The following is a 24,454-nucleotide window of genomic DNA, read 5'->3' as shown; positions in this document are numbered from 1 at the left end:
CAGATAATATTATATTAGGCTAATAATACATTATGTTATTCTTTTGATTATGTTATAAAAAAAAGGACATAATAAAATGAGCAGATGTTGACACAGTGTGTATTTTAATTTTAGTGGCAGAAATTGAGAGGGGACTAGGGTCCTTGCACAAGGCCAGGGAGAGCATCAGGCAGGCGTATGCAGATATGGATCCGGAGGTGGCTGAGTCACTGAGGCAGGATACGGATGCTGTGATAGACATTGGGGTCTCCTTCGATGGGACCTGGCAGAAGCGAGGCTTCACCTCACACTACGGTGTGGGTGTCTGCATTGACATCCTGACAGGTCTCGTTATAGATTACGAGATCCTGTCATCTTACTGCCATGCATGCGCCTGTAAGAACAGTGTGTTGAAAGCAGGAGAAATCAGTGAGGAGGAGTTTGACAGCTGGAAAGAAGGCCACAAGGCTGACTGCGCTAAAAACTTTGCTGGCTCCAGCAAGGCCATGGAGCAGGAGGCTGCCAAAAGGATGTGGGTAGGTCAGTGAGCCGTCATCAGCTCAGGTACACGGAGATGCTGTCGGATGGAGATAGCTCAGCATTCCGGCAGGTAGTAGAGCTGAAGCCCTACCCGGGTCAGGAGGTCACCAAACTCGAGTGCATTAACCATGCTCACAAAAGAATGGGCACTGCACTCAGAAATAAGTGTAGGCAAAAAATTGGGTGGCAAGGGATCAGGGAAACTCACGGCAAAGAGTGCAAATCTCTACAAAATTTTTACAGGGGGGCCATTCTAAATAATCAGGGAAACATTGAGGGCATGAAGTCGGAGATATGGGCGGGCCTGCTCCATTGCATGTCTACTGACGAAGTGCCATTGCACAACAGATGCAACCCCCAGTGGTGCTTCTTTAGGAGGGCGGAAGACAACGGAGAGACCCCTGACAGCCACTCGCTTCACTCAAAAAACCATTTGTCCCGGGAAGTGGGTCAGACACTTGTGCCCATTTATCACCGAACGTCAAGTGACAGTCTCCTGCAAAAAATGCAGCATGGGGGCACACAAAATAACAATGAGTGCCTCAATTCAGTTATATGGGCTCGCTGCCCAAAAACAGTGTTTGTGGGAGAAACAGAGTGGAGGCGGCTGTAAGCATGGCCATATCATCTTTTAATGAGGGTGCGTCAGCCATCCTTAATGTGATGGCCAACCTGTGGCTGGAGAGCACAACAATCACCCTAAACACCATCAGGGAAGCTGACATGCTGAGGGTCACCAAGGCAAATGCCATCCTGTCTCCTCAAACAAAGGGAAAGAGAAAACATGAGAGCAATGAAAGAAAAGTGAAAAGGCACCAGCAAGAACAGGAAGAGGGGCGACATATGGTGCAGGGATGGAAATGTAGGCCCAATGTTCTGTATATGCAAATCAATTAATTACCATAGCCTACTTAAACTAGATTAAAAAATGAATTGCATGTTTTGTGTAATCATTTTGATTTAAGTTATGAACTGGTTCATGATGATACAGTATGTATAAGTTCAAATCTTACCTTATTCACCTGCACAATACCGTATAATTAACCAGCCTGTTACAGCAGTTGTTGGCTTTCTATGGCTGCCATGTTATTAAATTATTTATTTAAATGTTCTTTATATATTCAAAACTGTTATGACTAAGAGCTTGAGCCTTTATTTTGCGTTCTAGTAGATTTTTGCTGTATAAATGTATGAAAATCCCCTATATAAATCTTTAAATGCCGTTTTCTCAGAATGAGTGTTTTTCCATTTTTAGGTGCACATTTCTCAGCCTATGTAGAACCTAGGTACACCACACTTCCCAGTTTCACACATAGCATTGTTATGAAGACATCTACACATGGATTTATTTATAAATTGTTCCTGGCCAGATTTATGGGTCATTTTACCTGGAAATCATGGCGAAAATAGGGTTTTTAAGGCCATGGATAGTATATTTTGATTTCCCAGGTCATAAAAGCAGATATCCTAAAATCCATGTGAGGATTTTTTGTCATTTGATATATAAACAAAATAAAAAAAGAATTTTGGTCCTGGCTTTATCACAGTTATCTTAAACGCATAAAAAAAACTACCTGCTAAGTAGTTCCAGTCAAATTGTAAATGCATTAAAAGTTTCCAACTTTTATTGTTTGAATAGGATTTTCAACACCTGACAATACACTGTAGGGCATATTGTAATGCAGCGTTGAATGGATGAATAGCTTACATAAGGGTACCCAGTAGGGATGGCCGTGAGGAATCGATTACTCGAGTACTCCTCGTTACAAATAAACTCGGTTGGTGGACAGGCAAACTCGAGTTTGCATATTGTCACATGCTGGCTCTAGCATGCAACATGAAATGGGGGAGACCACGCCGTTTTACAATAATAAGAGTTTATTATAGTAAGAAGATAATTTAGTATATAATTAACTAGAATAAAGATAAAGAAGTGTGGTGTAAATCAGTTCAATGTAAAGTAACCCAAAGTGTCATGCAAAAGTCAGTCTGTGTGTAACAAAACAAAGGACAACGAAAACCAACACGCCGGGAGGAAGGAGCCTCTTGACTGTTGTGAAAGCAGGCTTTTAACCTGCTGCCAACACAGGCACACCTGAACTGCATCACCTATTAAGAGAGAGAGAGAGAACAGGCAAACCAAACAGCCAGGGTGGAGTCAAAGCAAGGGTGGAGTCAAAGACTCACCAGGGTCGTCACATCCCCCCCCTTAAGACAGAAGCCCACCTAAGTGGGATTCTGCACTTATGGTATTCAAAAAAACAAAACCCAACCACATCAGCACTACCCTTCCCCTCAACCAACACCAGTTACATCAACACTGCTACCGGATCAACTAGAACCCCCCCCCATACACACACTCTCACCACTCCTCACGCACAATCAGTCACCCAACCTCCTGACCCACAGCAATTCCGGGCCCTGAAAAAGTAATCTAAAAGGGACAGGGGCATAGAGACAAGAGAGGAGAGAAATTAGTGAAGGTATGCACATAATCACTTATCGCACCCCATCCGGAGCGCGAGACAAAGCATCTGCCATTACATTGTCCACGCCTTTAATGTGGCGAATTTGTAGATTGTAGGGTTGTAAAAACAACGCCCAACGCATCAGGCGCTGATTTGGATTCTGTAATTGGTGCAGAAAGGTCAATGGATTGTGATCCGAAAAGACAACCACAGGAACCACCCCTCCCCCTACATACACATTGAAGTGCTGCAGAGCCCACACAAGGGCCAGCGCCTCTTTTTCAATCGTTGAGTAATTCAACTGATGTTGATTGAATTTTCTTGAAAAATAAGACACTGGACGATCGACTTCCTGATCATCTGTTTGTAAAAGCACTGCGCCAGCCCCGACCTGGCTGGCATCCACCTGGATTTTAAATGGACGGTCAAGCTGGGGAGCCGCCAGGACCGGTGCAGTGCTAAGCAATCAAAAGCCCCTTGGCACTCATCAGTCCAGACGAACTGAGCTTTCCCTTTTAACAAATTTGTGAGGGGTGCAACCACTGTCGAAAAATTAAAACAGAAACTTCGATAATATCCCATCATGCCTAAAAAGCGCATCAACTCCTTTTTTGTTACAGGCGGTGGAAAATTGTCTATTGCCATTACCTTGGCCCGCACTGGCCGTATCTCTCCTTGTCCTACCACCTTCCCCAGATAGGTCACTGTAGCCTTCGCAAATTCACATTTAGCTAAATTGACCGTTAAGTTAGCTGCCTGGAGCCTCTCAAACAACGCCGCCAATCTTGACAAATGTAAGGCCCAGGTATCACCCACTGTCACGACATCGTCCAGATAAACTGCACACCCCTCCAGCCCAGACGTTACATAATTCATAAGACGCTGGAAACTAGAGGGCGCATTACGCAACCCAAAACTCATCACATTATATGTGTATAAGCCAGACGGAGTGACAAAAGCAGATACCTCCTGTGCGCGCGCGGTTAGTGGGATCTGATAATACCCTTTAAGAAGATCTAGTTTTGTAACGTACTTCGCAGCCCCCACACGGTCTATACAGTCTTCTAACCGAGGAAGTGGAAAGGAGTCAGGCTTAGTTACCGTATTGACCTTGCGGTAATCAGTGCAGAATCTAAAGGTGTTGTCGGGTTTTGCTACCAACAAGCACGGTGACGCCCAACTGGAGTACGACGGTTTTGCCAGCCCATTATCGATCAAATACTGGACCTCCGTCTCCAGAAGTTTCTGTTTGGCTGGTGGGACGCGGTAGAAACGCTGCCTAATCGGCGCAGCATCCCCAATGTCTATGTCGTGCTCCATCACATTGGTGCATGTTGGAACATCGGAAAATAAAGACGAAAAAGATAAAATCAATGATTTTAGCTCCTCCCTCTGCTTCTCAGACATATGGCCCAACAGGCCATCAAGATTGTTTAACATTTCGGAATTTTTTAGTCGTGGCAATAACACACAGTCATCAGGGGCACCTTCATCCTCTCCATCAGCTGCCACCATAGGAGAAGACGACACTGCACCCCCTACTGCCAGCGCAGCAGACCCCACGTTATCCACAGTCACGTCACTCCTGGATGATGGAGAATAATATGGTTTTAACAAATTGACGTGACAAAGTTGAGAAGACTTCCTACGATTTGGTGTTGCTATTACATAGTCTTGTTCCGTGACTTGGCGAACAATATCATACGGGCCAGAAAATTTTGCACGAAACGGTGAGCCAGGGATTGGTAACAACGCCAATACCTGATCCCCCGGACTAAACAGTCTACTCTCTGCGTGTCGATCAAAAATCTCCTTCATGCGACTTCATGCATCGTCACAATATACACACACAAACAAAGTTTTCTGAAGCAAATGTATCAATTGACTTTGCGGCGCCACTAACGCATGCCGTAGGCACAAAGCAAATTAAATGTATCAAATGTATGTGTGGGGCGTGCCGTGCCGTGTGCAGGCACGCCAGAATTCAAAAAGTTAAGAGATGGCGGTTGAAGCAAAGCGCAGCGAAGAATTTAAATACTTTAAAGAAATAGGAGATCATAAGGTGAAATGTAAAATATGCCAATCGAAATCGAGCTACCAGAGTACTACAAGTACTATGCGGCAACATATGCTCCTGAAACACAACGGTGAGTTCGGGAAAGCAGACCCGCAGCAACCAAGTGTCGGCTATTTTCACCGCCGCAAGACGCAGCTGTAATCACGGCCGTGTAGAGAAGATCACAACGCTGAGTATTTCCATAGTCCATTTGCTGCCGTTTTATTTGCAGCTTTAAATTATTTTCAATGGTTAGGCTACTTGTTTCGTTTTTTTATTTTTTTTAACCGTAACAGGCCTTGGTTCAACGTGATTTAAATTGTGAGACGCATATTTATTTTTGTAAGGATAATGTGTTTTGAACGTTTGCAACAATAAATAATGAATACTCTGATAACTGACTGTTTTGATGGAGAATAAGCATTACATGTTTGGTTGGCAATATTGCCGTTCATCATAAGGCCTATTCCTGCTGCAGATGCGTTGCATTCTAAAAATAGATTAGATTAAACGAGTACTCGATTGATCCTCGAGGAATTCCTTCGATCACTCGAGTTTGGAATTTACTACTCGTGCCCATCCCTAGTACCCAGCACTTTTCAAACCACACTCAAGCTTATGGTTATTGTCCCCACCACTTCTAAAAACAAACTGACGCCCTTGCCTGTGTGAACGAGAATGTCAGGGAGAAAGAGTGCTATGAGGAGATTAATGAACGGATCGATATTTATATTTAAGAATGGCAAAAAAGAAAAGAAAAAGGAAGCTCAGTGTTGATTCCGTGGCGCTGCGCCACACATTGGTCTATGTATGGGAAACACTTTACTTGAATGGAACTTTAGATGTTTGGGGATAAGCAGCACAGCAGTCAGGTAGCTATTTAAAGCTATAATAAATGGCGTATTTTGTTTATTTAGGTTAAGCATTATGAAAACATTTGCATGCACAATAAAGCATACAAAAAGATTTGCCGCGCTCTACGCACACATTTTAATTTTCCCATTGGACTAATCCCCGGATGTTAATACAACTGGAAACACCCCTGGTCTACTTATAATATTATAACTAAATTATTCTATATTTATATATAATATATAATAATATTTAATTAATTCAATATTAAACCAATGCATTTTCAACTTCAGAACGGGGGGCGGGCTGAGCACTGCACGCTCTAGTTTAGGGATGGCTCAGAATATTCGATTATGCCGCGTTTCCACTGCAGGGTGCGGTACGGTTCGGTTCGCCTCAGTCCGGTAGGGAGGGGGCGGTATAGCCCAGCTCAGTTCCGAGGTCGCGTTTCCACCGCCGACAGTACCCTTTATGGTAGGCCAGATGTCGATTGCCGCGGCAGCTACGTAAACATTGTGACATCATAGCTGCGCGACATAGTGTAGCCTGCTCAATAAAAACAATGGAAAAGTTGAAAGCGACACATTTAACCGTTCCTCACTGCTCCATCAAGCTCGCTCTGCACGTCTTCCTCCCCAAGAATGCAGAGGAACGTCTCCACCTCTTTGTTTGCCCAAGAAAGCGTTTGACGCGACATGTTCATTGTAAAGAATAATACCTCGAGGCTACTGTTTGTTTGTTTTTTATCCCTGCGTCGCCCGTAAGTGACGATTCTTTCAACCAATCAACAGAGGGGGTGTGTAGCTCAACTTTTCCGGCACCCTTTCAGGCGTCTCAGTTCCCCAACGGCGGAGGACTGAAGACGAGGGCAAAACGAGTACGGCTCAGTCCGGGTCACACCCACTTTTGGCGGTGGAAACACAATCGGCGGCAGTAGCTCAGGAGGTAGAGCGGGTTAGCTGGTAACCTGAAGGTTGTTGGTTCGATCCCTGGCTCCTCCTAGCTGAGTGTCGAGGTGTCCTTGAGCAAGGCACCTAACCCTGACTGTTAGTTCCCGACGAGCTGGCTGTCGCCTTGCATGGTTGACTCCGCCGTCGGTGCGTGAATGTGTGCGTGAATGGTGAATGTGAGGCAATATTGTAAAGCGCTTTGAGTGGCCAATGGTTAGAAAAGCGCTATATAAATGCAGTCCATTTACATTTACATTTACCTTTGCGAACCGAACCGTACCGCGCCCTGCAGTGGAAACGAGCCATTATTCATTCCCGAGGGTCAAAGTCGATTTTTAACATTTGGGCCGTGAATTTTTTTCCCCGTTCAAATAAACAAGAATTAACGGACGGAACTAATGTTGGACAGGGGCCTGTACTACGAAGCTCGATTAGAGGGTTAGCGAGGTATTTTGAGCTGAAAGCCTGGGTTAGCTGTACCACAAAAGTCGATCTCTTTAAGCGTCGCTGTATCACCATGGTGACTTACGCTCGCAACCAAACCTGGTCGGGAGCAGCTTTTCAGCTTAGTCTACCCGGAGATCGGCTACTTATATCGGCGTGCGCAGCTTCCTAGCCCCTCCTCCGATAATGGCGTCACCATTTGTGGGTGTTCCCGTGGACCTCGGCGCACTTATCGTACAGGCGTCTCTCCGGAGACTGAGGGTTCTTCGGGACAGAATCGATCCCTTGGCATTTTCTGACGATATTCTTTATGAGAGATACAGATTCTCAGAGAGTATTCGTTATTTGATCTTCCTTGTTGGACCGTATGTAGTCAATGCTCAACAAAGAAGCTGTGCACTTACTAGCCGCGTTTACATGGACACATCTGGGGCCGTATTCACAAAGGATCTTAGGGCTAAAATAGGTCCTAACTGGCGAATTTAGGAGTAACTCCTAAAAATAATGGGCGAGTCACTCTTAAATTTAGGACTCCTAACTTTTTTCACTAAGAGCAATTCACAGAGTATTTTAGGACTAAAAGTAGCACCTAAGTCTAGGAGAGCTTAAAAGTCCTCAAGAGGACTCCTAACTCAGTAAGACCTATTCACAAAGAATCTTAAAATGCCTGCGAGACGAAATGTTAGGGTATTCAATTTATTGTGGAGTTAATGCGCGATGCAATAACATCCCCGACTAACAGGAATAATCCGATTAGTCCCGAAATAAAATGTTATAAAAATTATAAGTTATAAAAATATATATATAACTTATAAAAAATAAAAATAATTGCGCCTTCAAAAGACGAGGACGTGTTCGTCAATAGGAAGAAAGTGCATTCCATCAACACGCAGGTTGTTTTTGATGCAAATTTTAACATAGCCTACTGGATGTTGTTGCAAAGTGGCCTGGATCTTCAGCTACCCATGATTCGCGCATTTTAATGGTGAGCGGTCTGAGGCAGCTTTTTGAGATGTACCAGTTGGGTGTCACTTGCTGGGTGACAGTGACTATCCATGCAAGACGTGGCTCTAGACACCCTACCTCAATCCACAACCGGGAGCACGGTTAAAGTGTAACATGTAAGTGATTACGCAGATTACGTATAGTCCTATGCGTAAAACACATCGTATTGGCTCTTTGCGAGCACACAAACATACACAAAATGTTGTGGAGAGAGGAATTGGGCAGATGAAACGTCGGTTTCATGTCCTCCACGGCGAAATACGCCTCACCCCAGAGAGGGCAAGCACAGTAATCACTGTATGTGCCATTCTACACAACCTCTGCAAGCGGAGGAACATTCCACAGCCAGACGATGATGATGATGATGATGATGATGATGGAGATCAACATTACAAGGAATTTGGCCGTGTGGAACCGAGTGGACAGGCATTTAGGGATCACTTTGAAAACACATTTTAGGTAAACACCTTGGCACAAATCAGTCAACACTTGGGTAGTTCGTAACATTTATTTTATTTTAGATTTGTATTGTTTGCTTTCTCTCTCTCTTGAACGTGCAGGCTACAACGTCATTATCGTGGTCTGCACAAAATTGTCATCATGCGTGTATTCTGCTAACTGCACTATAACTACTTAATAGGAATTCATTTCTAGCCGAGGATATTTCCTTGTTTTTCGGTGATTCAGTGGGCTCGTCTGAACAACCAATCACAGAACTGACCGCTTCTAAACTCGTGCACGAGAATTGACGTAATCCATAGCAACGGCGCGTCACTCTTAGTTCACTCTTTGTGATTTATCCTTAGTAAGAGTAGGTCTCAGCGGCTTTGTGAATAACTTTTAAGAAAAAACTCCTACGTAAAATGTTTTAGCGCGAGTTAGGAGCACTCCTAGCGGTAAGATAAAATGCTTTGTGAATACGGCCCCTGATCCGCATAGATTTCTATGCGGAAAAGAAAATGATCATAGATACGCCTCATTCGGAATCAAATTATCTGTTCGGCATAGAATTCTATGCCGAATAGAAGAGGTGGTGTAGTCCGTTTTAATCGACATGTATACACTTTATTACACAAGAGATTGGGGTTTAACTTAGAGCAGCTGCAGTAGTTCACAATTGGTCCACTGAGCTCCGTTGGTACTTTTATGCACACCGAACTTGACCGCTGTCAAGGTGGATTTATTGCCTGATTCACGTCTTTGTTCGTAAGTAGTCCGGTAAGCGTGTCCAGTTGCTAAGCGACGGGACAGGTTTATTAATGACGTGCTCGCGTATCGTAGTGTCCGCGCGCGTCCGAGACAACTGTAATTGAGTAGGCTACTACTAATACTTGCAGGCTGAACGTTAAAATACTTCTTAACTTTGAGAGACCCCCCTCTCCCACCAGTCTTGGCTGCGGACCCGCATTCAAATTCCTCTTGTTTGCGGCGGAGGTGGGGGTAAATATAAAGATCGGACGTAGCTGTGCTGTCCTCCTTCTAAATTGAAGGAGCAGGCAGAGAAAAGCTCTCTCCTGCTGTGCTTTCATTAAAATCAAATTCACATTGCCAAATAGTGATAAGACGTCCATTATGTCGCCGCGGGTCCAGAGATGTGTCAGGTGTGCGCGAGAGACATAACCGACACTTTTGTTACTGCCATGTATAGGGGATCACATTTTAGGAACAGATCTATTCCGCATAGAAATCTATGCGGATCAGATGTGCCATGTAAACGCGGCTAGTGTTGCGCAGTGCGTCTGTGTTTCAAGTTCGAAGGTGGCTCCGCACGTTCAACGTACATTAACCTATAGTCAAGTGCCGTGTTGTCCATTATCCCTTATATAACCGCTATGTCAGTGACACAATTAGGCTACAGGCTTTATTCTACAAATTCATATTATAGCTGTGAGAATTGTTAAGAAAAATCACCTCCAGTCGGAAAACTAAATCATAGGCTAGATTCACCTGAAATTATTCAAATGGATGCTTACAACTTACCACATTGAATAATATTTTTATATTTATTTTTGACTTGGCCCCATGTTCGTAGGAGCAAACATGGGGCCCCACATATATGGGGGTAAAAGGGATGATGATACATAATATTTTTTAAACAATATGCAGAATCTTTTCACTTAGGAATTAACACGGTCGGCTATTTTTTGCCAGCACGCCACCCTAGCCATATTATGGGCAACCGTGTTCCCCTTGGCTGTGATTTGAAGTTTGAATTCCTCGTAGGAGTTCATAATAATACACTGCTTGCCTTGGATGAAATACACCGCTCTCGCGCGATTTATTTTGCATAAGGGTGAGTCAAATGACGCGGGAAATGCCCCTTTTATGTGAACGCGCATTGAACCTAAGCGGAAAACCTGGTTCAACTAATTTAATCTAAAGTGAGCGTCGTGGTACCATTTAACTCCGATAGCGAGTTGCGGCTCTGTCGAGCCAGGTTTTCCCAAGAAAGCCTGGGTATGTTCAGCGAGGTTCGTGGTATACCCCCCAGGTGTCCAAGGGCATTATCCTGCTTATACCATGGTCACTTGCCATAGAAAATAAATGAAGACCATTCATTTATAGGAGGATTATTTGTTTATCAACACGCCGGATGTGCGCGCAGAATTATTGCCATAAGAACATTTGTTTGACCGGTTGCCATGGTTATCTCTGTGTGGTTAATTTGCAGTTGCGGTGTTAACTAGCGGTGTTGTCAGCTTACTGTTACATTAAACTGTAATCAGAAAATGCGGTTATATGCTATAGACCCTATAGTATCTGTGGTATAAAGGCTGGGACGAATTTCTAATTATAAATACGTACTCTTTATGTTGAAAGTATAGACCGTCACGATTCAGCCTTTATACCACAGATACTATAGGGACCATAGCATATAACCGCGTTTTCGGATTACAGTTAAATGCATTTTTCACAATTTACCAGCATTGGTTTTGAGGGCTGAACAGACAATTTGACTGGAACTACTTAGCAGGTAGTTGTTTTTATGCGTTTAAGATATTAAGTTATTTCTTGCCAATGATCCATGGCTTTGTGTATGCCGGCACACATCGAATAATCGATTATTCGTTCATACCACTCACCGATTATTCGACCATGAAAATTTTGAGTTATTCACATCCCTACTCTAGTTATGGATTTGTCAAAACAACAATCCGATTTATCCGATTTTTGCAGCAGACCCCCTCAAAAACTGAAACTAACCACGTCCCTTAAACCCAGTCTCACACCAGAATGTAGTATAACTACGTTGGTCCACAGCGGAAAACACATTAAAATAACAGCTCGAATCATGTGAAATGCCCTATACTTTTCAATGGGCCTGCATCAACGTGACCACTTCACTGTCATGGTTGCTATGGTGGTTGCCATCGACTGCCCCCCATATCTTTCTATTTTCCACAGTTTAGACTTGTAATTAATAAGTTTGTTTTGTAATCAACATGACTCTTCTTCTTTCAGTAACGTCACTCTCAAAGATGCGCACAGACACATTTAACGAGGCCGGGTTATTTGAAATAATTAATTAAATTAGTGTGAGAGGTCATTCCTCCTCCTGAGTGTGTATTGACTTTCTATTTCTCATTAAAATGTTCATTGCAAGCTTCCTATGTATGTCTAGTGTACCCCTGCTGTCCACAAGCATGGCCTGAAGTTCTTCCCAGACCTACACCCTAGCCATCCAACATGCATATTTGAGAATCAGGCCTCTCTTTAATAATGACAAAGTTATGAGAGAAATGCACATTCACTTTTTGTTGTCTCATAAGGGCGTGTTGCCGGCTCCTTTTGACCCCAGAATTCAAAAACTTGTCCACAGGCCAGCTGTGTCTATACACCTTAAGGCACACATTTATACCTCCATCCCACAACAAATGGGGACTAGAAACTAATCCCTGTTTTATGCACATTTATTCTACTGTTGGAGGTCATGCCCCTTTTCCCGCCATTTCATGCTTTTTGTAGCCCTCACCGAAAAAAAGTTTTCCCAAATGGACTGTTTTTTGGACAACGCCCCTCAGAAGTGTTGCCTGCAATACCTAGTGGATCAAATTGAGATAGGAAGGTCCTACCGCCCTGAAACTTCAATAACTTATTCTAGGGCCTAACTGGGACCCCCACACCGAGAGTTGGCCTGCTCGAACCCCGAGAGCAGGAAGGGAGGGGTCTGAGGTTTTGGGTTAGGGTCCAGATTTTTTTAGAGACCCACAATTTTCACATAGTCCCAAGATGCACCCTGGTTGAAGATCTAATAGGGGTGTAACAGTAGACTGAAGTCAAGGTTCACGGTTCAAACCCCGGTTCAGACATCACGGTTTGGTACAATGAAGGGAAAATAAAAAACTAAAATGCAGTTAATTATTTTTTATTGTGCATATCTCAGGTTGTAGTGTCATACAATCTCTCCCCTGAGTTAGCTGCAAAAGCCTGAATTGTGTAATCTAAGATGTTAACAGTAAACAATAAGTAGGGGGGAGAGAGAGCGAGAGAGAGCGAGAGAGAGCGAGAGAGAGCGCGAGAGAGCGCGAGAGAAGAGTTGAGGCCCAGAAAGTTGGCCCAGAAAGAAGAGTTGAGGAAGAAATGGTTGGATTGAACATACATTCACCGTGACCGCGATGCGGGCACTACCGCGACTCCCGGCTGCCACCTCTCCCGTCGTGCCCTGACCGCGGCACCCCGTGGCCACGGCACTCCCGTGTCTCCCGCCGTGCCCCATGAACGAATGGACCGGGAACCGTGGGCACCGCGGCCCGGGAATCGCGGGCACCGTGAGTGCGGCCACGGCACTCCCGCCTCTTCCGCGTGCCCCGTCAATGAATGAATGGCCCGGGAACCACGGGCACCGTGACAGCTGCCTAGGCAACACGGGCACCGCGAAAACAGAGGCAGAAGGTCTAATATACAGGCCTAATTAGACCTGTATATTTTGTATTTGAAATCCAACGGTCTTTTCGTGGAGCCTACGCTCAGAGCAGCTGGAACCTAACAACAGCAAGAGGAAGGAGGAGAATGGGCTATGAATCTATATTAGTTGTTGTTTTTTTGCTATCGCCCACGTTTGATTGTGTTGTGTTGGTTATTGAACTGTTAACCCGCGAACTTGGGTTATGTTTATCAGCGATAGAGATCACGACGACAACTGATGTATCGGGAGTCCGGGCGTGTGCAGGACCGAACTGCGCTGTATGACCACTGTTACACTGCGCATTGACAGTAAAAAGTAGCTGATATGGTAGAGGCGTTAGAAACCAATAAAGGAAAATAGGCTATTTATCTCAGGTAGCCTATTTTTTCCCCCAAAAAAATTGAAAACTATGAAATTTTAAAGTTCCCCAAAAAAAAGAAATATCACGTTTCCAGCGCCCCCCTAGGTTGTGCGAACCCCCCCATTGATAAACCATGGTCGATAGCATATAACCGCGTATTCTGATTACAGTTGAATGTAACAGTAAGTTGACAACATCGCTAATTAACACCGCAACTGCAAATTAACCACACAGAGATAACCATGGCAGCCGGTCAAACAAATTTTCTTTTTGCGATCATTCTGCGTGCGAATCCGCCGTGTTGATAAACAAATAATCACCCTATATGGCGCGAGGTTCGTTCGTGTGGACAGACAGCGGGCGCTCACATGACGTTAAGCATTTTCTGGCGCATAATGTGACGCTTGAGAACCTAAAACCCTGTTTCTCCAAGTTGACACGACAACACATAACCGGCGTTATCAGAAATCTCCACTTTGGCTGAACAGCATGGAAATATCCAAGTTTTCCCTTCGTGTAAACGGGGCCTCAGAGGTGGCAAGAACCACAAATAACATGTATGATGGCCCACAGCCGAATAATTTCGAACCTGTCAGACGTGAGAGGGCGAATGAGGAAATGCCGAGAACGGATTAAACGTAAATTAAACGCATGGTCAGAGGAGAATGAAAGGAGAGTTGCTATCATTTAGCAAGGCAGCAACGAGCGCTGGAGCTAGTCAATGAACAGCAGTTCATGCAATAACACCCCTTTTTTTTTTTGTCAGCGATTATGTCATTCAGATAAGTACCGGTAAACTAAATCAGAAGATCTAGAAATAGAAGGCATAATGCTAGCTATGGGCTAATTTGCCAGTCCCACCTGTGAAGTCCCCCCAAGATAATCCCTAATTAAATCTTTCAGTTATCCCACGTTTTGATGGGAGCCTACCAACTCCAGTAAGAACATCTTGACACGCCTAAAACAGCCTAAAACATTACAATATTTCATGGATGCAAGCCAAGACAATCAGTCTTTAACCTACATGACACACACGCACACACTTAACAATTTTGTAATCCGATATGCTATAGTATTGTAAAGCAACACTGACATAGGAGGCTGCATTGGCTAAAGTTGTTTGGATGCACGTTGATTTATAACAAGGAGAGGCAAAGTTGTGCATTACAATGCAAACACAACAATAATTGGCACCAATCTGGCGCACTCAACTGAATAAATGCCAGGTAAAGCCTATCGGACACACAATCAGGGCACTGGCAAATGGGTGCCTGCAAGTATGACCGATCGTGGTGTGACATTATTTAACCATCAATTTACCGCAAATACGATCAGACAGATACATTGAACATTCACTATGGAAGCATATATGTAGCAAAATCCAAATGGCAATGCAATTTGCAATTCAATATGTCATTGGCACTTTCTTTTCTATGCCTAGCATTGTGCCATGTTTGACTGGTTGATGTATATAGTAATAACCTGAACATGGCGGAAAAGACGGGGGTGGAGCTGCTGCTGCTCTAGATGAGCAGCGGGATGCAGGGTCCGAAACAGCGACCAACATGCCTGCATCGGATCGCAACGGGGAAGGGGGCGCAAACCGCATGTGGCACTTTTCTGCTCGTATAGGCTACTTTACTGAAATAACTAGTCAGGGGTGTTATCTACCTTGGACGATATGTAGGTATGCTTTGTTGATCTGAATAAACGTCTCGAGTGATACTGCCTTGAGTCACATTGATTCTCGAGCTTGCTGCTTTGCTTAGAGAAGATCCAGAGCAAGAGACTACACCACATCAGGCGACCGAAATGAAAGCGAAAGAGCAAATAACATAAATTTGGCTGGGATGTAGGCAGTGGAGGGAAACACAACATTAGGTACTGAATAACTGGTGTAATGTCCTTTTTTTTTCAAATACCATGGTCTATAATAACATGGACAGTCGGGTCACAAGTTGATCTGGCTGCCTCCTGCTCTTAGGAAGTCTAGTTGTGCTTTTTACTACTGCAGACGATGAAGTTTCAGTTTCAACGGCACAATGGAATTGAATCACAGCTTGAAATGTTTCCCCCAAAAAATAGTACGAGTTCGAATCCCGTATTTAAAAAAAAATATATATATCATTTATTTTGGCTTAAAATTTCCTCGCATTAGACTCCAAATACGAATGAGATGGGTATGTTTCTGACATTTTATTGAAAACAAATCAAAGAGGCATTGCAAGGACAGCTACGAGTCTTTTCCCGATTGGACCTATTCCAACAGCTGCCGTAGCCACGACAACAAGCAACGCATTCGGCTGATGGTCACCAGTTAACACGGTCACTAGTTGAACTGAAAAACCGGTTTGCGCACCCTTATCAGCTGCAGGCATGTTGGTCGCTCTTTCGTACACTGCATCCCGTTGCTCCTCTAGAGCTGCAGCGGCCTCCCGCATCAGCTTCGTGACCGTCTTTTCCGCCATTTTCACGTTATTACTATATACGTCAACACAGTCAAACCTGGCACAATAATAGGCATAGAAAATAAAGTGCCAAGTGCAAGGTCGTGGATGGTCTGGTCTGACGAGGAAGTGACATAGTTCCCGCCCAGACGCGATTGGCTGATACGTTTTGCAAAGCGTTTTGCATAACCTTTGCCAAACGTTTTTCAAAATCTTTTGCAAAGCGTCTTGCATGATCTTTTGCAAAACGTTTAAAATCTTTTGCAAATTGTTTTGCGGATTGAAATGTAATTTGAATATCGCAACACACAGAGCTAGGCGAAGTGCAATACAATCACGGGACGCTATAGCTTTTCAATTTGTTTAAAGGAACTCAAAGAATTTGACAAAATGTTATTCTATTTTTATTATAACCTTCTCAAAATTTGAGGATTTCATTGTCACTTTGCGCATTAAAACACACTTTGCATAACGTATTTACAAATTACATTATTAAATTGCATAATGAATTGTCAATTGCATAATGTAAAGACATTTGAATTTTGCTACATATATGCTTCCATTCATTCACACAAAGCACATTCGTCCAACCCGGCGGATGCTGACAGACAGCCCACAACAAGCCAAACATCACCACGTTGGGTGTGCTCTCTCTCTCACTCTCGCACGCCCGTACACAATCATTCCAACTTCTCCAACTCCAAGGCTAGGCTGCTTCACTAAGACCACAACTAACCACATGGCCTTCATAACCATGCAGTATGCCGAAGCCGGAAAGGACACACGCACAGTTGTACACACTGATCTTATGCAAAACAATCAGTTTTATCATCAACATTCAGTCACTGCAAAGATTTAAAGAATAGCCTCTTACCATAAGTTAGAATGGACCCAAAGTGTGTGAGTGATACACACTGGTTTAGCTTCGCTTGCTATCCGTTTTTAGCATGACTCCTCAACATTACGTCGTTCTTCTGTTTGGCGCACATGGCTAATTTTTGTGTATGTCCAGTCAGACTTGTTGTCTCCCTAGTTCTGTGTGGTCTTGTACTGTCCTGTGTGAGCCGAATCACCTCAATGAATTCCCAACGATTTGTGTTGTTTGGCATTAATAAAGACTTGACTAGGCTATCTATCTAGGCTATCAATTAACAATTATTCACCGTAGGCGAAGTGAATAGTGGGGAATAATGGCTATACCCCACTATTCACGGAGCCTGAGGTGAATACGTTTTAGTATACACTCCAAAAATTAACAAGATAACACTTTTTGCCACAATTTTTTATTTTTTATTAGCGGTTTGTTTTTATTAGCGGACATTTTGCGATGAAAACTATCCCGAGTTTGGGATCTCAATCATGGGATATTGCCCAATATCCCGATATCGAACCAATCGAATTGCGTCATCTAAGGAGGTTCACGTGTAGCATATACTAACTTTATATACATCTATGTATCTGTATAATCTGCTGAACACTCTCTTACTAGTCTTTACTCTCAAGGGTCTCAATGCGGCTTTGAGGCACGTTCACTCTCCTGGTGATAATGAGACGGCTCGCCAGTGAGGACGCTCACACTTACGCGTGTTCCCCACAGCGACCGTTCATGTGCACTTGGGAAACAGCCAGTTGGGAATCTAAAAGTTCTTCACAGCAGGGTTTTTTTATCCAATAAAAAACAGTCAGAATTAAGGTAGGATCACTTTCAAGTTTGCATGCCTTTATTTCCTTGATGCCTATCACCTTCTATCCTTTTGCTTTTATTTATGAGAAGCACATACAGTATTGCTACTGTATGGAAGGCAACACTCCCCCTCATCTAGAGCTGGTTTACCAGTACACAACGTTTAAAACTGAGCAAAGTCATGCCAACAGACGTTACATCAATCATTAGTCAAGTATGTGATATGATGGTGGATTCTTTTATATTGAGTAAAACTTTCATGTTCCGCCATGTTCATGCGCGTCACTAGTAAACCATACGTCACCAACTGAGCAACTCTGTTATCAAAATTTGGACTTTCCAACGTCGCGGAAATGTTTTAAGGCATAACAAGACAATATTCAAAAAATGATAACATATAAACTAGGCTATACGTACAGCATATCATACATTTGACCTGTATATAGTTAGACTAGATGAATGGATAAGGTTATTGGCCAAATTTGTTTAAAATTCAGCCTCTGTTGGCCCACAAGATCGTCTCGTTGTCTTGTTACACGCTTTATAAGTCAAATTTAATTTAATTATTATAGCCATGGAGCCTTTATTTTCTTGGAGTTATCATTACATTCTTTCTCGTTATATCGATATAAATACACAGTGGAAAAGAGAGAGAGAGAGAGACAGATGCACTGCGGAGCCAAGTAACTGATGGGCTTAAGAGGGCCTCTCCGTATATAACACACACACACACACACTCACACACACACACACACACACCTGTGTATATTCTGAGAAACGCCCACGTCAAAAATGCATGGGTTTACATTTTGTTCTGTGCAGTACGAATAAAGTCTGACAATCTTGCTCTGGGACACGATTCAATAGATTAAATTTCGTGAGCATGAGCACAAAAGGTTTTTTGAGGAGGTCTGCTGTAAAAAACTGGTAAATCTGAGAATTTCTAATACACTACATTTACTCCTTCATATATTTGTTGTTTTGACACATACATCATTAGAGGGTGCACTGTACTATCTGCATAAACCCCTTTTGAAGCCTCTTCCTCTCTCTCGTTTCGTTCTGTGGAGCATGGAAATTGTCTGAAACGCTCCCATTCAAAATGCACTGGTTGACATTTTGTTCTGTTGAGCACGAAAAATTAGTTTCCGTTTTCGAGGCGGTGTAAACAAGGAGGCAATACCGTACAGAACCAGACTAATCTGAAAAGTCGATTTCCAGACGACTGGGTCGGGCCAATCAAACCTGTTTGTATAATATGGGGGGATTTGATAGGATGTCTGTACAGAGGAGCGCCCTATGGGAGCCGATGATTAGGATCAGAGCAGAGTCACGTCTGCTCTGATTAGTGGCAGTTCTATCCTTATGCGTCCAGATGTATTTCTTACGCAGGTGTTGATATCGCCCATTGGAGAGTGAACTGAGAGGTTCGAGACTAATATTAATTTGAAAATTGATCTGGCATTATCAGAACCGCCAAACAGACAGTCTGCTCTATTGAAAATAGGTAGGAAAATCAATATAACCATGTGATAATGCAACACATTCTCACTCCGAACGCGTCGATTTTTGACGAACGGTCAGTGACTTTGGCTTCAGTTTCTGACGCAAAAGGGTACCCTTGTGCTTCTTTTTTCGATGCATGGAGTTTTCCACTCGTTACAATGTGTGGGGAAAAACGGTCTGTCTAGCTACTGGACCAGATAAAATGAGACGGAGAGGTAATAAAGTCTATCGGCACGAGGACCTTGGATTTATTAAGTAAAGTGGCAACGGTTATACAGAGTCATAAAGCGTGAGAAATCGAATACGTCTAAGTCCCTAATCAGCGCTGATGGTTCGTCCGGAGCTTCGCCTCCGTGGAAGGTCTGCTTCAGAAGAAGGGTCAAGAGTCCCTGTGTGGTACAGTTTTTATGCTGTATCCTCCTCTCGATGAGGTGTGTGCGTTTGAGGTGTGTGTGGTTCTGTGTGTTTTGCTTGGTCTTGGCTCCCAGGCCCTGAGAGAGCTTCGTAACGGGGGAGAGTTCCTCGTGTCTCCGGTGTGATAAATTAAAACGGGGAGTGCCCCCCTGAAATGTCTCGTGTGTGATAATTTAATGTGGCTCTCAGGCCCCTGGTGTGGGCAGGGGTATCTTTTGGTTCCTCCTAACGGGGAAGAGCTCTCAAAATGTCTCCTGTGTGATAAATTAATGTGGCTCTCCCGTTCTTGAGGATGACTGGTGCATTGTCTGAGTGTCCACCATCTGCCTGCCTGGGAGATGGGGCCTTCAGCTCCGGCCTTGACCTGACTATATATTATCATGTTTGTGTTCGTTGGGTTAGAGCAAGAGTTGACTATATTGTAATGTGTCCATGTGATGTGCTCATCAGGCTAGGGTAGGAGTTAGCTATATTTATAATGTACATGTGATGTACTCAGCAGGTTATTTTTCCCAACAAATGTAACCCCTTCACGGGGGACCCGACGGCTGCGCATAGAGACGCTATGAGCATTCATCCCATTGGCTAACGGTGGACCTTGCGCTTCTTTTTTCGACGCAGGGGGTTTTCCACTCATTGCAATGTAATCCCTCCACGGCAATATATGAAGCTATGAGCATTCATCCCATTGGCTAACGGAAGAGCCGATGGCTGCACATAGAGACGCTATGAGCATTCATCCCATTGGCTAACGGAGGACCATGTGCTTCTTTTTTCGATGCAGGGGGTTTTCCACTCATTGCAATGTAATCCCTCCACGGCAATATATTCATTTATTTATTTTCCGTTTTTGAGGAGTTGAGGATTTTTCTGCAATAATCCAAAATCCAATGGAAAACCCGTTGGCTTTTTGTCAAGGGAACCGAGGGCGACGCTCACTTCCGGGTTTGCCAACATACGTCATCCCTCTCCACCACTCTATACTGTAAAAACAAAAATGTTCAAGTTGAATGATAATGCATGAATTTATTCTTTATTCTGCCATAGTAACACGGTAAATAAATGGCAAAAATAGGCTGAGAACGAATTCGTATTTACGATATTGTAGCGACCCTGGGACAGTTAAATAGTTTGTGTTGCATTGTATTTCGTTGTCCGTTATGCCAGTTGTTCTATGTGCATGTATTGTAATGTTCTGTTTATCAATCAGTGTGGGGGCGAATCATTAGGTCAGCTGGGGGAGGGCCTTGGAAGAACAGGAGGGTGGGGGCCTGCACGTGAGTGAGACCGTGTTGGGGGTTGCCGGGGTAACCGTGGTTTGTTTTGGGTGGGATTTCTGCCGTTGGTTACGGGTTTCAGTGACCTGGTTTTGGTTCATTAAAAGTTCCTTCAATTACTAATGACTCGACTTCGTTATGTCACCGGCGAGGTCATTACAATATGTTCAATAAAACGTAATCATGGACAAAATACCTTTTTTAGACAAACGTAATTGAGAATGCCGAATAGTTCTCTGGGATCGTAATTTTGATGAGAAAGGGTTGCTCTGTCAGTTGTCGAAAAAAGCGCACGGACGTGGCCTCTATAGCAACGACCTCAGCTACCCAACACTGATCAAAAAAACGATTGTTTCTCTCAATCAAAACACAAAACAGGACAACTGATGCCCATAAACTTAACCCATACATGTTTTGTAATTAACAAGGACACGTTGGTGTAGTTGTGTTGAGGAATGTCACAGATTTCACTGTAACATCGCCGTTAATGTGCAGCTGTCACGTTAAAATTGTACCGGGGGCGAAAATTGTACCGGCCTACGTCATCAGTTGTTTACATCTTGACAACCTGCCTGGCAACAAACGACGCGATCGTCTGTTGCCGGGCAGGTTGCAAAAAACATTCGGCTCATGTTTCCAAAAGACGAAATAACATAATACAGATAACGGATCGCTAGATAACACTTGTTTTTACTTTATATTTGTATTGTATTTAATTGTTTAATCGAATAGCAACAGACGACGCGATCGTCTGTTGCCGGGAAACGTGCGATCGCGTCAAATGACGTAGGAAGGTTCTTGAACGCGTCATTTGACGCGATCGCCCGTTTCCTGGCAACAGACGATCGCGTCGTCTGTTGCTATTCGATTAAACAATTAAATACAATACAAATATAAAGTAAAAACAAGTGTTATCTAACGATCCGTTATCTGTATTATGTCATTCCGTCTTTTGGAAACATGAGCCGAATGTTTTTTGCAACAGACGACGCGATCGTCTGTTGCCAGACAGGTTGTCAAGATGTAAACAACTGATGACGTAGGCCGGTACAATTTTCGCCCCCGGTACAATTTTAACGTGACACAGCCACCGGGTCTTCCGTTAGCCAATGGGATGAATGCTCATAGCTTTATATATTGCCGTGGAGGGATTACATTGCAATGAGTGGAAAACCCCCTGCGTCGAAAAAAGAAGCGCAAGGTCCACCGTTAGCCAATGGGATGAATGCTCATAGCGTCTCTATGTGCAGCCATCGGCTCTTCCGTTAGCCAATGGGATGAATGCTCATAGCTTCATATATTGCCGTGGAGGGATTACATTGCAATGAGTGGAAAACCCCCTGCGTCGAAAAAAGAAGCGCAAGGTCCACCGTTAGCCAATGGGATGAATGCTCATAGCGTCTCTATGCGCAGCCGTCGGGTCCCCCGTGAAGGGGTTACATTGTAACGAGTTGAAAACCCCATGCGTCGAAAAAAGAAGCACAAGGGTACCCTTTTGCGTCAGAAACTGAAGCAAAAGTCACTGACCGTTCGTCAAAAATCGACGCGTTCGGAGTGAGAATGTGTTGGATAATGATGCTTGGAGATCATTCCAATAAACTTCTGAACATTTCCTGGGCTGTGTTTATTGTTTTCTCGTGTGTCGCGTGGGTGTTGAGACGTTTGCATAGTTTTTGACTAGCAAAGGGGAGGTGTACGGTCTCTGAACAGCAATGTCCCACGTGCAGGGCGCAGAAATGTGGTTTGCCACCAAATCAGCCAATGTTAAAACACCTGAGAACACGTTAACAGACCTGAGAACTTGAGCTTTAGTTATTAAGCCTCTCAGAGTTGAAAATCAGTCCTTTGTCCTAAATCGATCCTGATTGCAATTATGTCAACACTCTTGGAAACACACTTACGTTGTCGACACAATGCAGTCACCTTCCGGCAACTCCTATCTGTAGTCCTCTTGGGCACTCTTAACTCTCCTCTGACTCATTAGTGATCTTAAGACATGGTTCTACTGGTGGACGATGAGAAATGCCCAGTACAACCATACACCTTTACTGGTGGACAATGGGAGCCTCCCAGTACATACATTCTTCTTCTGTTTATACCGGCCACTGTCCAGTACAACCAAATGCCTCTGCTGGATGACGCTGGGAGTTGTGCGATACAACCACAAATTTTACTGGTGGACACTGGGAATGGCCCAGTACAAATAATTACATCAACTGGTGCTCACTGAGAGCTGACGAGTACAACTACCTACCTTTACAGGTGGACACTGGGAGCTGCCCAGTACAATCCCAGTCTTCGCCAGGTATCTCCTGGGAGTTGACCACTTATACCCCAGTACAACCCAAGTAAGCTGGTTGAGTGTTATGGGAGGCTGAGGGATGGTGGGTTATTGGTAACTGATTGTGTCTCTCCAGGCTACAGGTCTAGGCCGACTACGACCCAACACACTGGTCCTGGGCTTCAAGACCAACTGGAGCGATGGACACATGAGGGACGTGGACATCTACATCAACACAATACAGTAAAACCCCTTATCTTAGATGTAGCCAGTCAAAGTTGATCCTTAGTGACCACCGTATGGGAGGTGTGCTGTATGGGTTGGCAATGTTGTTGTTCCAGGTCTATAATAATGTGGTTGCTATTGAAGCTCTGGGCTGTCTACCGAGCACCAAGCTGGGGAGCCGTTAGCGGATTTATGGTCTGCTTCTGTTCTAGGGACAAATCTTTGCATATTTAAAGGGGACCTATTATGGTTTTTCGACTTTTATGACCGATAAACGTTGTTATAATGAATGATAGTCATGTTTAACCATACTTAAGTGTCAAATAATGACGTACATGAATTTCGACGTATTCCCTGCTGACAGTCTGGGGTGGCTGTGCAGAGCGCTAATCACTCGGGACAACGTTTGCGATCCACTTGTTCACATTTCTGGGAAATCATCTACGTAGAGGCCCTCCTGCCGCGCCCCCATATGCCTGGTCGAATCTGCCGCGCGCGCGCTTCAAGGAAGGTAACCAATCACAACAGAGTTGTGTTGGCAGGAGGGGGCGAGGGGGCGGAGAAGGACGAAACCGAGCGTTGACAGAGAAGGCTGAAATCGCCCGGATGAGGGGAAGAGTTTCCCGAAAATCTACATCGTTTTTTGTATATGGTTAAACATGACTATCAACTATAACAACTTTTATAGGTCATAAAAGTCGAAAAGCATAATAGGTCCCCTTTAACACATTGAGGCTACAATTGGGGAAGTGGGAAGGAGATGATACATCCCTTTGTTTTGTTTGTCATACTGCACCACCTTGAGAGAGCACACACCAGAGAAGGCATTTTAAAATGCGTTTTGGGATAAGAGTTGTAGGAAGAAGTCGTCATTTTATTCCCATGGTTACGACCCTTTTGTGATTTATTCTTTTTAGGACTTTCAACGGTAATAGCGTTATAATTAGCGATGTTGTATATAAAATGTATAAATGTTCATAATTATTTTCCAAGAAGCTTAACCCTCCCCGGCATGTAAATCAACTAAGTGTCGGAGAAGCTGAACCCTCTTTCAGATGC

General features: G+C 43.9%; 1 protein-coding gene across 1 annotated transcript in view; it reads left to right on the top strand.

Annotated features, from left to right (window-relative positions):
- Positions 1-24,454, top strand: part of slc12a2l (solute carrier family 12 member 2-like) — a 132,038-nt gene that overhangs the window by 94,766 nt on the left and 12,818 nt on the right. The window contains exon 18 of the mRNA XM_056596289.1: positions 23,307-23,413. Coding sequence (XP_056452264.1) covers positions 23,307-23,413 — 107 coding nt within the window. The remainder of the gene's footprint in view (positions 1-23,306; positions 23,414-24,454) is intronic.

Source organism: Gadus chalcogrammus, chromosome 8 (genome assembly GCF_026213295.1).
Source record: "Gadus chalcogrammus isolate NIFS_2021 chromosome 8, NIFS_Gcha_1.0, whole genome shotgun sequence".
Classification (NCBI taxonomy): Eukaryota; Metazoa; Chordata; class Actinopteri; order Gadiformes; family Gadidae; genus Gadus; species Gadus chalcogrammus.
This window is presented reverse-complemented; position numbering and strand designations above follow the sequence as displayed.